The sequence below is a fragment of the Amphibalanus amphitrite genome, unplaced genomic scaffold (genome assembly GCF_019059575.1).
Source record: "Amphibalanus amphitrite isolate SeventyFive unplaced genomic scaffold, NRLGWU_Aamphi_draft 000166F_arrow, whole genome shotgun sequence".
NCBI classification, from domain to species: Eukaryota; Metazoa; Arthropoda; class Thecostraca; order Balanomorpha; family Balanidae; genus Amphibalanus; species Amphibalanus amphitrite.
In genome coordinates, this window is record NW_024881661.1 from 729,545 (window position 1) to 743,065 (window position 13,521).

Here is a 13,521-nt window from a genome sequence, read left to right on the forward strand (position 1 = left end):
ACAATACAATACAATACAAGCCCGACGTCGCGGGATGGCCCAAATGAGTTGGTGCCAGCTGCCACGACTTTTCTATCCATACACATGGGGCAGCAGGTTGTGATAGTCACTGATATTCAAATTAAAAGTATAAAGATGTTGATGTGTTCGGGGTCGTTTCATATAATTGATATCGACGTGCCATGTAATGCATCAGGAAAGACGCATGCGCATGCAATGACACGCACGGAAAATCAAGAATAAAAAGAATGAACAAAAAATAAAGATCAAAATCATATGAGAATCCGTTCCCGTTAAAAATGACGCTGTCGTCTAAAACAAAAAGAATGAAAGCATAACGACTCGTGGATTCATATTAATTGCTGCCAATGTTTGCAAACAAAATACAAGTCCAAATCCAGCCATTCAACGTCTATTATTGGTCGGCTAGGTTGAGAAACAAGACACACCTCTTGTTCCTTGTATTGTTGACGAGAGCCCATTCCATCAATGTTCAACGTTCAGTGCCATCTGACCGGTGCAGAATCCTTGGGGCACCACTTGGGCCACTTGAGTTCAATTCCCGTTCGGAGCAGGCGTTTTATCGCCGGCGCAAATGATCAGTGCCAGGTGATAACGGGCATCCAAGGGCCCAAACTACCATGAAAGGTCGCACTTGCGACCAAGTTCACGTGCTACGTCTCTATGTGTGCACGCGATGCACTGATGGGTCGGCAAGTTAAGAACGGAGTGACATCGTATGAATGAGTCCGGTCCTAAAAGGCGATAAAGCCTTCGAGACCCGTACGTTTCCGTCCTCTCCTTGTCATTGAGTGGTAATGAACATTGCGAGATCCGACCCATACCTGAGCAGACAAGAAAGAAACAACCACTTCTTCAGGAAGTCGCCAAGGGCGAGGAGGGTCCCTTAAATTGTCACAAGCTAAAGCCAGTGGGTTCTGATAGGCAGCGCGGCACTCACCAGGGTATTCTGAATTAGGGTGCCCGCCGTCAGTTGCACCTTATGCTATTCACCCGATAGCAGCTCTGGGATGATCGCCCGAATTCCTTGAGAAGCTAAAGCTTTAGCAGGAGCGGCAGTGTACGAATCCGCTCATGTGTCTGATTATAATCGGTCAGACGACACGATCACTGACGATAACCAAGTCGCTGACCAGATAGGTACAAGATAATTATCCGATATAGCGGTCAGCGTACAACACCGGTAGCAAATGAGCGTCATAATAAAAACATGCTAAGAGCATTTCTTAACCCGCGCCCCAGTGGCAGTCTCAGCCAACTTCGCCCTAGTGGGGGGGGGGGGGGGGGCATATGTTACCACCACCCATCTCTAACTCAAAAACTAAGAGGGCTAGAAAGACGCGGTAAAAAGCAGTCGATAGCTCTTAATGCGTACGTTTGAAATTATTTCAGTCATTTTTCGTCTTAGAGCAATATTGGGGTCACCAGAGGTCATCAAAGGTCAAAATTTGCCAATTATCATTATATTTTTCAGAAAACATGCTGTTATCTCTGGAACTATGATAGCTAGAAAAACGCATGCAAAAGCATTCGATAGCTTTTGAACTCTTCTTTTGATAAGGTCATAATCAAAATTGACCTCAGGTCAACGGTTTAGCCTTCAGAGGGCAAAAACTCCAAAAATAGCTGTTTTTACTAAAAGTGTTTTTCGACAATAACTTTGGACTAAAAAAAGCAACGACATTTCTATTGCCAGAATCGTGTTCCTTTCGCCGAGACGCGTCGAATGAGCTATAATTTGACCTTGAAAGGTCAACTCTGAAATTTGACCTCAGGTCAAGGTCATGACCTGACCGGAAAAGGTCATGTTGCATATCAGTCGATGCGTCTCAACAAGGCAAAGAGGCCATCCCCAGTGTTCTATCTCTTTCCAATCGCGAGTTATTGGCAAAAATCTGTCTGTAGCCTCAAATGACCTCTGATGACCTTTCTAGAGGCTATCAGCAAAAAAAAAAAAACACCTTGGTCATCACGGGTGGTCCAAATCATTGTGATTCTGAAATATTTGGACTGTTCCTATGCGTACACACGGATCTAGAGGCATTTTCATTTTTCTACATTGACTTGTAATGGAAAGGTCACACCACTGGGCTGACCTTAGGTCACGGATATAAAAAGTCCGAGATATAAAAATTATAGGCGCCTATAACATCATGCAATCCACCAAGTTTAAAACCTCTCTGACAAACACTGCAGGCTGGGCATGATTGCAAACTTTTTTTTGGCTTGGTCAGTTAACTTGACCTGGTGACCTGACCTGACGTGACCTGGGGTCAAAAATTTCACACATTGTCCAAAATTGATGTACAAAAAGCTACTCAAAGCGGCGCGGCGCTATGCGCCGCAGTTTTTTATTAACACACACAAAAAAAAAAAAAACGCGACAGGGTGGTAACATATGCCCCCCCCCTCCCCCGACTGGGGCGAAGGTTAAACAAAGCAATGTCGATTGCGACTCAAAAGCTGAATCCAGAAAATTCCCGGTGACTACGACTTCGGTACAAACTGTCGGCTTAGACCGACTCCGACTCCAACTGCGGCTCCGCAGTCTCAGATAACTATCAGATATAGCATTGCTCAAAATAAATAAACTTCAGCGATACCGAGTCTCATCCCGGTGAATACTGACATCTATTTATTCATAATACTTTATGTTGGGCTGACAGGTAGGCAGTTGATGAGTCATCATAATTTACCGGTAGAATCGGTGAATGAGGTATCGCTAGGTCGCTGGGGTGATTTCAATTTACCATAGCAAAATATCAAAGCAAACATTTTCATTCATCGGCAACCGAAAAAAACCACGGCGGCTTACCGTTCGAAGTCGCAGGGAAACGTAAACTGGGGCACCATCTTCAGCGTCTCTTCATTCTGGTACGAATCGGGGAACTTCTGCACGATCCATGGCTTTTCGTCGGCCTTGGTCGGAATGACCACCTCGCAGAAACAGTCAAACACATGCTGAGGGTTGTCCCTGTAAGAAACAAAACATCAAAATGGTGCGGCAAATGGATTTCAATAAAATAGGTGCACGCCATTGCAAGATAGAATGCTAGGCTTTAACATTTTCATGAAAAACTACCTATCTGAGCACAACCCAACACATTTGGCAAATTGATGTACACAATCAAATTTAATTAAAATATGCTTGTGCCCAAAATATATGTGATGACAATAAAGATCCAACAACAAAACCAGGGTATACCAGTTCAGTTAGAAAAAAAAATTGGAACTGAAACAACCTTATAAGAAAACTTAACCATTTATTGATTTTCATTCATGATTTAATTGTAACTAAGACGATTTTCACCATAAGTAATTCCCTGAAATGTCAGTGATTTGTGTATTCCAAAAGGAATCAGCATGAAAAGGTATGGAGGAGCTAATGGAAGAGCAACTCACCTAATTCTGGACAGCATCACCCCAGAACTGCTCAGCAGTACCTACCTGAAAACATGACATGGATAGTCAATAGTTAAAACATATAGGTATAAAAAGCATGCCAAGCTCACATATAGCCAAATTTAAGCCCTTCAATACACTCAGCTTTTTTCATTTACATGAAGGATATAAAGTGAATAAGCATCAGTGACAAATATTTTTTCATAACTAAGTCCTGATGTTTTGTTAGAAAACATGTTTGGCAATATGAAATACCATAAGGTAGGGCTATTTGAGATGCCTCTGCTTAATGTCTACCTAGAAGCCTGACCATTTAGTACCTGTTCACACCTACTTTAAATTTCATTCATTTTTATGCATCAATTTTTAACCAAAAGAGCAAATGCACTTCCTTTGTCCAGGTCTTTTCTGAATAAGCGAATGGAACATAACAAGGTGAGATAATTATTGAGGAAAAGTGGGTTAACTTGGAGGCAAGAGTCAAACAATAGGTCGGTAACTTACACACTTCAACAGACTGAATAAAACACCAATAAACACAATACCTTCTAAAAATGACTCTTATACTTAAACTTGATTGGTGTGTTAATAGCTATTCCCTATGACAGCCAGCATGATCAAATTAAGCACAAGAATTATAAGGAGACAGGACTAAAGACTCCATTACTGCGCTGCACCAGCCTGCTTTGAAGAACTTCTAATCACACTTTAATGACACATGGTATGGTATTCTGGTTTCTTCCCACATCCCTTGCCACCATGTTTACTTCAAGATTCTTACGAGTACACTCAAGAAGGGAAAACAAGAGAGTTGTACACAGGTTGCAAGGATACTTGACCTTAACCATCTATGACAACAGTCTTACAACAGCCAGTAGTCGGTCATAGAGTGGGGCATTTTCTAGGTTTTCCTTGTTCAATGTTAAAGCAGGAAGGGGGTGGAACAGGCGATTGGTGTCTGGTGACTGATCATTTTTACGTTGGCCGCTGGTAGGACAAAACTAGTCACTCGAAACAAAAACAAAGAACAATTGACAAGTATCTTACAAATATACTTACAGACTGACACCAACGTCAATGTACCCCACAAAATTTTCAAATTAATCCCAACAAAGCCGATCAACCGCCACCCAACCAGGCAACACACATATCCCGTATTGTTGATTTGGGTCACTAATGAATTTCGCTGAAATGAAATCCGCAAAAAGAGAACGTATCTGTCACGCTATGATTGTCGCAAATATTGCTACCATATCAAAGAAAGAGATTTTATTAAAAAAAAAATCACGCCGCAACTAAATTTTAGTTCGATTTTTCAGATAGAATTTGGTTAATACGTATCATTGGTATAAAGTAGTTGGGCAAAGATTAATTTCAGGAAAAAATAATGGCAATGTTAACATTTAAAGCACATTTTGAGAAAGTAATGATGAAGCTAGTAAACCTCAAATTACATCCTGCTTTTGATTGGACATTCCCATGGCTTCCATATCTGGTTGCCCCTAGTTACCGGTGAATCAAGCACCAAGGAAACAAGCGACGGTTGAGACGTTTGTGGAGGAGATGCAATTGCCTGTGATGTTTTTTGAAATTCATTGGTGAAATTGAGTGGACATAATTCCTCGTTTTCATCAAAAGGTGAGCTTTTTCAGTATGCTACTTGGTTTCCATTAGACATGGTTATGGATTTGGTGAGTCATATTTTAGAGTCTGGACTGGGACTCTGCCTTGGGTTGGAGTGGTGATTTAGCTCAGGTTCTATCTCTATGCCTTTCAGCTTGATGTATAGTTGAGTGCCATTTCTAATGATGCATGCTGATGTGTATTGCAGTTTGGTTTGTTTTCTTAATGCTTGATAATGTATTAAATAATCTCTGAATTATAAATATTCACGTCTAGCCCTGGGACCGAAATTATTGTCGTATTTTCTCTTTCTGTTGGTTGTTTGCCATGAGATGGTCAGTTAAAAGCAGGCCCATGTCACTCCACTTTTGATGACATCATAAGGGGGCCTCAGGACAATAATGGCGCGGTGCGCCACAATCGCTTCAAAGCTACTTGCCAACAGTTGCCATTTTTGAAAATATTATTTTGAAATAAAGTTCCAAGTAATAAAAATATTGTAATAAAGTTGTTGAATAAATCGATACCATATCTAAAAACTTACTGAAAAATGATTTATTCATAGTAAAAATATAAGCGCCATGCGTTTTTACCTTGCTTTCCTGCAACTGCAGAGGATTATTAAATCGTCTATATCTTTAAAACCGGCCATTTCTTAGCATATTGCTGCTCTTTTTTATCGCTAGAAAATTAGTTGGACTTTCCAATGACATCAACGGCTGAGCGTTATGTGTAGAGTGTCACCAACAATCTTCAAATGAAGTTAGTCATTTTTACGTTGTAAAGGAATGGAGTACCCCTTGCGAGCATCAGGGGTGACGTCACTCAGGATCTGTCTCTGATTGGTCGGCGGGGGAGTGACTGTACCTTCTATAGATGGCCTTGGTTAAAAGATGAACTGTCACTAGTCATGCACTGGCTCACATCCTGCTGATTCCCACCTTGGTAGGTAACATCACACAGGATGTCATGGTTGCTACTCATCAAAACCTCTTCAGATAAGAATGTTTTAGATCTGGAGGTCTTGTTTTTGTTTACATACTGTAATCAGCATGCATGATAAATGTAGGTAATGATTTTTCAGCAGTCCTGGGGCCCTGAACCTTTATTAACACTTCCTATTACCATAAGAGGAAATGTAGCTACCAAGCTTCCTAAGCATTTGTATTAGATAGGTTGGAACTACTAAAGCAGAATAGAACTCTAAAGGTATCTTAATTCTGACGAAGCTGTAAAGGTATCTGTAACTTAATTTCATTTTTGACCTTAGGTGTTAGGTATTGTACCAATTCCCTTGTAAGTTGTATCATATCACATATTTTGATCTTATCTGTATGATCATGGCGATGACTTCTTGTCTATGTTATTGAGTATGCCTATTCAGAAACTCAGCTGTCATCCCCTTACCAAGTAATAACTATTTTCATCATCCTTATGTTCAGATCCTGCAGTCAGTGTGCAGCCATGGAGCCTGCTACGGCCCGGCAACGGGACCATCTCAGCAATGTAATCGCCCAGTGGAATGCCAACCGGCTGGACCTGTTTGAACTGTCTGAGCCCAATGATCAGCTGGAGTTCCATGGTGTCATGAGGTGAGTGTTGGGCAGACGCCCATCCATACGTCATTTGCTAGTGTCGCTTTGTGCTGTGTCAGGAAGGGATGACCCAACCTTGTTGTTGAGGCTTTGTAGAACAATGATACGGTGGTTGGTGCGAGTGTTTCGGAAAGCGATATTTTAACTTTAAATTTAATTATAATCAGGGATGCGGAGCCGTGGAAATTTCAGACGGCTCCGGCTCCGGCTCCGGAGAAAAAATCGGCTCCGGCTCCAGCTCCGGGTGAAATGCTATGGCGGTTTCGGCTCCGACTCCGTCTCCGAGTGAAATGATCCGGCTCCGGCTCCGGCTCTGGCTCCAATACTCAGTGCATCCCCTATGCAATAAAATGCGGGTGGAAGAAAAAAGACGATGGGATTTGTACACGTTACTTCTGTATTTGCATAACAAGGCTATTTTCATATTTTGAATATTGCTTGTTTTACTGCCTTGAACTATCAAACCGAACTAGGTCAATAACTTTTCCTCTTCAAAAAAGGAGCCGGAGTCGCCCCCTTTTTTGACGGCTCCGGCTCCGGCTCCGGGCTATATTGTTTCACGGCTCCGGCTCCGGCTCTGGCTCCAGGCAAAATATGCTGGCTCCGGCGGCTCCGGCTCCAGCTCTGGCTCCGGCTCCGGCTCCGGCTCCGGCTCCGCACCCCTGGTTATAATGTTTCAATGGATGCATTGACGAGAGGCGGGCGCCACGCTAAGCAGAACTTGCTGCAAATGCGTTGATTCAGTGGGCAGTTCCAGGCTATCGGGTTAATTCGGATGCCAAAAAAGCCACATATTGCCTATCAAACCCGTCAGGAGTCTCGTGTATCGAACGGTGGGGAGACTCGAACCCGGGCTCTTGCCATCGGAGTCCCGATGCTCTACCAACTGAGCTAGGAGACAATATGATACGGCTTAATACTTTGTTGTAGGTAATGACAAGAACATTTTTTTTAATTTATACATTTTAACAAACTGCTTTTTTTCAGTGATAATTGTATTAACTATTAAATGTTTTTGTTCCATTGATTAAACATGTAACAAATACCAATTTTTCCACATAGTATCATCGTAGCATATTTTGAGTAAGTTGACATCAACATTACTACAACTAGCATATTCCATTTACGCAATGTCCAATTCATGAGCCGTGTTTGAGTTACGGAGTGACTTTGTTGTGACCAACGCAGTTCCGAAACGTTCACCGAGAGTGGATTATGTTACCTATCTCATGACTCATACACAGATGTTTGTCCTATGCCACCCGGTCCATATTTTGTCCTTTGGCTGTGTCTGTGACGGAGATAGTTTTCCGAGTACTGGGATGTGACCGATTCGTTCTCCCGCTCGGTCGTGTAGGTTCGCTGTCGGTCGGCTTGTTTAGCCGACCCGCTCGGGCGGCTCCATTTACAGAACTGTGGGCAGCTATCCAGCCGTGGCTGGCCGCATGCTCCCGGCGACCGACTTAGGCGCCAGTGCATGCAATGTGTTTAACGACACACGAAATGGGCCGATCAGGCGCATTGTCAGGCGCCTGGCGTGTTACACCGTCCTGTCTGTGGCGGTCGTGAGGTGCCCCCGTCCCTGGCTGGATCGTCTGCTGTCCATCCCGTGTCGCTACCCGTGAGCCGTGCATGGCGAGACGGTCATTTGCATCCGTCTCTCCCACGAGCCGCCCAGTGGAATGTGCGGTACGGACGGACAGCGACTCGGCCGCGTCAGACATGGCCGGCCATGCGTGTCGCAGAATCACTGGCTCCAGTGCTCACGGGCCGTGCTGGGAACGTGCCGACACGCGGATCAGAGCCAGCCGATATATTCAAGACTGCAGTAGTGCTGACCGTTGAAAGGCGTGAATTAAATGCAGTGACCCAACGAATTCGGCGGTTTAACAATGTGCAAGTTAGATTACATGTTTATTTGGACCCGTGCGAGGCCTATTTAGGATCAGAATAACTTAGCATTCTTATGTCAATGAAATCCAGTCGCTAAGGTGCGTCTCATCAAGACTGGAAGTTAGATCGAGCCTCGCTCCCATCGAGAGCACTGTTACGGTCCTCTCTGATTTCACCGCTAACAGGACGCTTTTTGGCCATTTTTATGTGTTCGCGCCGCGCTCTAGCGTGTAACCTTGGAGGCGCTCACAATGCTAATCGCCCCCCATTTGACAGTCGGAAGTGTCGTTTTTGTTCTGGCTGTCTGCGTGTCCGCCCCGCTGCGCCGTGTGTCCCGTGACCTGCCAGCGGTGTATTGTGGGCCGGTCTGTCGCCCCCTCATTATGGTCCCGCTCGGTTCTAATAGTGCGGCGGTCTGCGCTCAAGCTAGGACGGGGGTGGGTGGGTGTGGGGGGGGGGGGGGAGGAAGGGGAGTACCTACCTACACTGAAACAATACTGTCATTGAGTGTTTATGGTGAACGCTGTTAGTTCGTTTAGTTTACAATGATAAACGTGCTCGGTTTCGAAGCTTAATTTTGCTTCGTTTACTTTATAATCACGTGCTTAATAGTTGTTGTCGTTACAACAATCACGAATGTTGAGTTGATGAATACATTACGTTAAATGCGAAAAATTCCCATATTACGAATACGAAAAGCGAAGGGAAACGAATCGTCGTAATGCACTCAAAAAACTGTATTTTTCGTCGAAACCCGTCGGAACGTTCAGTAAAATCATAAATAAAATATTAACGTTCCTCGTGCGCTCCAATCGCTGTCGCCTTTCGTTGCGTCGGCGACAGTTGTATTTGATCAAGTATATTCTTGTTTGCACTTTCTTCTCATATGTTGCCACTTACAACCAGTCTCCCACCACTCATCTTCGAGTACCTTCTTGGTAACCATTCTGACTGCAAATTGACCAATTAGTGTAATTACGCACATTGAAGACCTGTGACTTTTGTCTGTGCAAACCCGATGCCTAAACCATACCCCTCCTTCTCTCAGGTTTTACTACCAGGACTCGGGTCAGAAGGTGTGCACCAAATGTATACGGGTGTCCTCCACGGCCACCGCCAGAGACGTGATCGCGGCGCTGGCCGAAAAGTTCCGGCCCGACATGAGAATGCTCTCCACTCCCCGCTTCGCCGTCTACGAGATCCACGAGAGCGGAGGTGGGTGTTTTTTTAGGGTGGCGTCAGGTGCCTGATCAGTAGCCGTTGATGTGAAGACAATATGATTGGCGTCTTTTGGTATAATATTATCTTATAGTGTCTTGCTATCAATAATTATAATATCACAACAGTCTTCGAAAGATTATGCGGTACTTTTTCACATCCTTCACTGTGATTATTTCGGCTCTTGATTAGTTTGTGTCATTAAATCCACTCAAACGCTCACTTCCCCAGCCTCATGTCCGAGTAAATGACAGTTTCAAGGCTCATCTATTTAAAGTGTGACTTCATTTCTATCTAGAAGTAGCATTTCTGTGTTAATTGGATTGTCTCTATGTAGGAGCAACGACCTGTTATATTGAATTTGGTGGGTTTCGTGCTCGCCTCGTGGCCTCATGGTGACAGTTGACCGTTAATTTCTCAGAAGAGCGTCAGCTGGACATGGATGAGCGACCGCTGCACGTGCAGCTCAACTGGAACCAGGACGACCGCGAGGGCCGCTTCCTTCTCAGAAACCTCGACGAAAAACCCTGGGTGAGCGCACATCAGATTATTGTTCAGTTACGGTGCGGCCATTTTATTGTTTCCTGGATTGTTTCCTGTATGATATTGGCTGCTGAACACATGAATTCGATTGTTGTCCATGATGATGTACTATCAGATGAATGGTGTTTTGACACATTGTGATCTTCACAGCCGCGTCGTGGTAAGGTGAGCAAGTAACATTTACCCAAACACTGTGATCGTTTCCCGGTACAATCAGTTGGGAGCTGCTAGTGTTGCATACGTTTTGCTCACCATTATTTTGTTTTAGCTTCCGGATAAGGTCTGAGTAATTGTCATCGATTTGAATTGCGGTCAGACTCACCCTTTTACATGCTTGTCATTTCCCGACAACCGCATGCCTAGTGCTTTATCACAAAACTTCACTGTGTTTGCTCGTGTCCCGTTTAAATAACCAGTAAAACGCCTTTTGGGCGAAGAACGAGCGAGATAGTGAGACCTGCACGTGCGCAAGGGCGAGGGGGTACTTCCAACGGGCTTGTGCAAAGCACCCTTCTAACCGGTCGCTAGCGGTGTGCCAACTTTGAACGCAATCGGCCCAGCCGTTCCTGAGATCTGGAAGCGGCATTCTGCACGTGCGCACTTGCAAGCGGGGTCCAAACTGACTTTTGCACGGCACCCTACTAACTGGTCCCCAACCGTGTACCAAATTTGAGCGCAATCGGCCCAGCCGTTCTCGAGATCTGGAAGCGCCCCCTGCACGTGCGCACGTGCTGTAGCACCCCAACCTTAACACATGCAGATGAATTATCTGATGGAGACCTAACTGTGTACCGAGTTTCAATTCAATCGGCCCAACCGTTGTGCCGTTATTGAGGTTGCAATTTTGGGGGTTCTTAAAAAAATGTCCAACTTTACCACGCGCCACGTGCGGTGGTTGGCAAGAACGCATGGTGGCCATCATACCACAGAACTTTTACGTCCAAGTGACATTCAGTAAAGAAGACCGCTTGTCAATCGGATGTCCCGTTCCTAAGATATTAGCTTTTGAAGAGCGTACCCACGGCCGGCCGGCAGGCCGGCCGCTTATACTCAGGAATTTCCTTTCATTCAGTATGAACTCGCTCGCTCGCTGCGCTCGCTCGCTCGTAATCACCTGCTTCATTTTGCATGTCTGGGGCATTCCATGTCAACCGGGACAGCCAAAATCGGCCACCTCTGCGATTTTTGTTCAAACTTGGTATACTTATTGGCTATTGGATGAAACCTCTGAGGGTGAAAGGATTTTGTCATATGCCCTCGGGCTACAGAGATACAAGCCGCTAAACTTCTGCTTTTTTAGCAGAATAGGACGTGTATTGCAATCTTGAACGATCTATAGCTTCAATATTTTTGAAGCTATTAATTTCAAACAAACTAAAACGTGTACATAAGGAGTTATGCTAGTTAAATTCGGCAAATTTTACATTTTTCGGTGATTTTGAATTTATTTTATTTTGAATTTATTTCTTAAAATCTAATTTGTGAAAAATGGGTACCCTTCGATTTTGCTCAAATTTAGATATTGTCTTCCACTACACGTAAGGCACACGTGCTGAGAAAATTAGAGTGGGCCAACGATAACTTTATGTAGATGATATAGCAACAAGTAGTGCAACGTAGCACGGGCGGTGGAAGGGGCGGATTTCGCCAACCCCACCTGTTTTTCGCCAATAACTCACGCCATAATTATTGTATTATCGTCAAACTTTCAGTATCTGTCCAGAATTGAATTGCGAATCCTCTCGTGCAAGCAATAGGTAAATCGGTCTCCAACTTTTCTAGTAATACCGGTGTAAAGTTAAACATCTTGCCGGAGCGGCGCGCCGGCCGGCGCCGGCCGTTGCCGCCTGAATGGTAGACTGTGCCGGCGCGGGACGGTTCTATCTTTGCACTGCGCTTCTTACCGCTGATTATGATCGATTCGTGTCAAATTTTGTGTGAAGGCTTAAAAATGTACAGGCAATTTAATGGTCAAATAAATACGAAAATCAACAGGTAAAAATTGAATTATAAGGGTGCAAACACAATCTGTGACTGAAACGTTTCCCGCGTCGGCCGATCCCCGCCTCTGCCGGCGACATCCTTAGCAGGCCACTAACTGCCAAATTTATGGTTAGATTTACTAGAGATTCTTATAACACTACAAATGTCGTATAAAGGAAGAGATAGGAAAATCGGCCAGCTACTTTTAGAGCTATGGGCGTATACACGCAAAATAGTCACTATAGCAAATTTGATCACGTTTAGCCTCATTTGATCTTGAAGACATTGATCTAGGGCCATGAAATTGGCACACGATAAAGTTGCCCACCGCCCCACATACACTTCAAATTCCGTTTTTTTTTATACCTTTTTGGCTAAACTGGGCCTTTCTCCCCTAGCGCTGGGAGAGTCAGGCGTATATTCTTTTTGCAACCAAAGAGAGGCGCTGCCCGGAGAATGCCCAATTGCATCATTAAAAAAAATGGCTTACATCTCCGCGATGACCAGCTATCTTCGTGGCTTAGTAGTTAGTGTGCCGAGTGTACCCACTTCGTAATCTAAAGGTGGCTGGCTCGCGGCTGGTCAGCCTCAAGTGTTTTAACACGCATTTGTTTTTTAAAGGGACAGTATCATCGAAAAAAAAATCCATGTATGGAGCTGATTTTTTTTTTACTAGCATTTCTTATTTTTCTGAATCAGAAAAACATAGTTTGAGGACCGAACTCGGTGAAAAATATTGCAACCACATTTCATTTTCATGATTCATTTTCATGAGCGAACCACCACTATACAAGCATGGCCGCCAGTTTGGAAGCATGCAAAATTACTACAGAACTGGCGCAGATAATACATTATTGACGCTACGCTTACGCGGTCGTTCTTCTGATTGAGTTGTCCTCAGGGAGAGGTAGCCTTAGGTATTGCCTATAAAAATATAACGTGACAATTGGAGGGAGTGACAATTGGACGTGACAATTGACAATGGGAGAAAATATCACGTGACAATCACGTGATAAACGTCATACATTGGAGGGAGATTGTGATTCAAGCTGGAGGAATTCCTTTGTTGAGCCGCTAGAATCCGAAGGAAACAGCGGAAATTGCCTACGACTATTTAATGAATTTAACGGTGATGAATAAGTGCGAAAAACGTTTTGGCTTTATAAAATTTGATGAAATGACCAGGGTAAAAGTTTTATTACTGGCGGTCAATTCAAAACGGCGCAAACATTTAAACAGTGAA

At 44.1% G+C, this 13,521-nt stretch overlaps 2 protein-coding genes across 4 annotated transcripts in view; one reads left to right on the forward strand and one right to left on the reverse strand.

The window, feature by feature from the left end:
• The window catches only part of LOC122383536 (DENN domain-containing protein 1A-like), a 42,537-nt gene extending 37,910 nt beyond the window's left edge, over positions 1 to 4,627 (reverse strand). The window contains exons 1-3 of the mRNA XM_043370047.1: positions 4,483 to 4,627; positions 3,424 to 3,468; positions 2,837 to 2,995 (exon numbers count right to left, since the gene is read on the reverse strand). Of these exons, the coding sequence (XP_043225982.1) occupies positions 2,837 to 2,995; positions 3,424 to 3,440 (176 nt within the window). The 5' untranslated portion in view covers positions 3,441 to 3,468; positions 4,483 to 4,627. The remainder of the gene's footprint in view (positions 1 to 2,836; positions 2,996 to 3,423; positions 3,469 to 4,482) is intronic.
• Positions 4,628 to 4,801: 174 nt separating this feature from the next.
• Positions 4,802 to 13,521, forward strand: part of LOC122383537 (afadin-like) — a 95,975-nt gene continuing 87,255 nt past the window's right edge. The window contains exons 1-4 of one of the 3 annotated variants that reach the window (XM_043370050.1): positions 4,802 to 5,061; positions 6,489 to 6,638; positions 9,583 to 9,749; positions 10,174 to 10,283. In XM_043370050.1, coding sequence (XP_043225985.1) covers positions 6,511 to 6,638; positions 9,583 to 9,749; positions 10,174 to 10,283 — 405 coding nt within the window. In that variant the 5' untranslated portion in view covers positions 4,802 to 5,061; positions 6,489 to 6,510. The remainder of the gene's footprint in view (positions 5,062 to 6,488; positions 6,639 to 9,582; positions 9,750 to 10,173; positions 10,284 to 13,521) is intronic. The other 2 variants (XM_043370048.1, XM_043370049.1) reach the window with 2 other exon arrangements.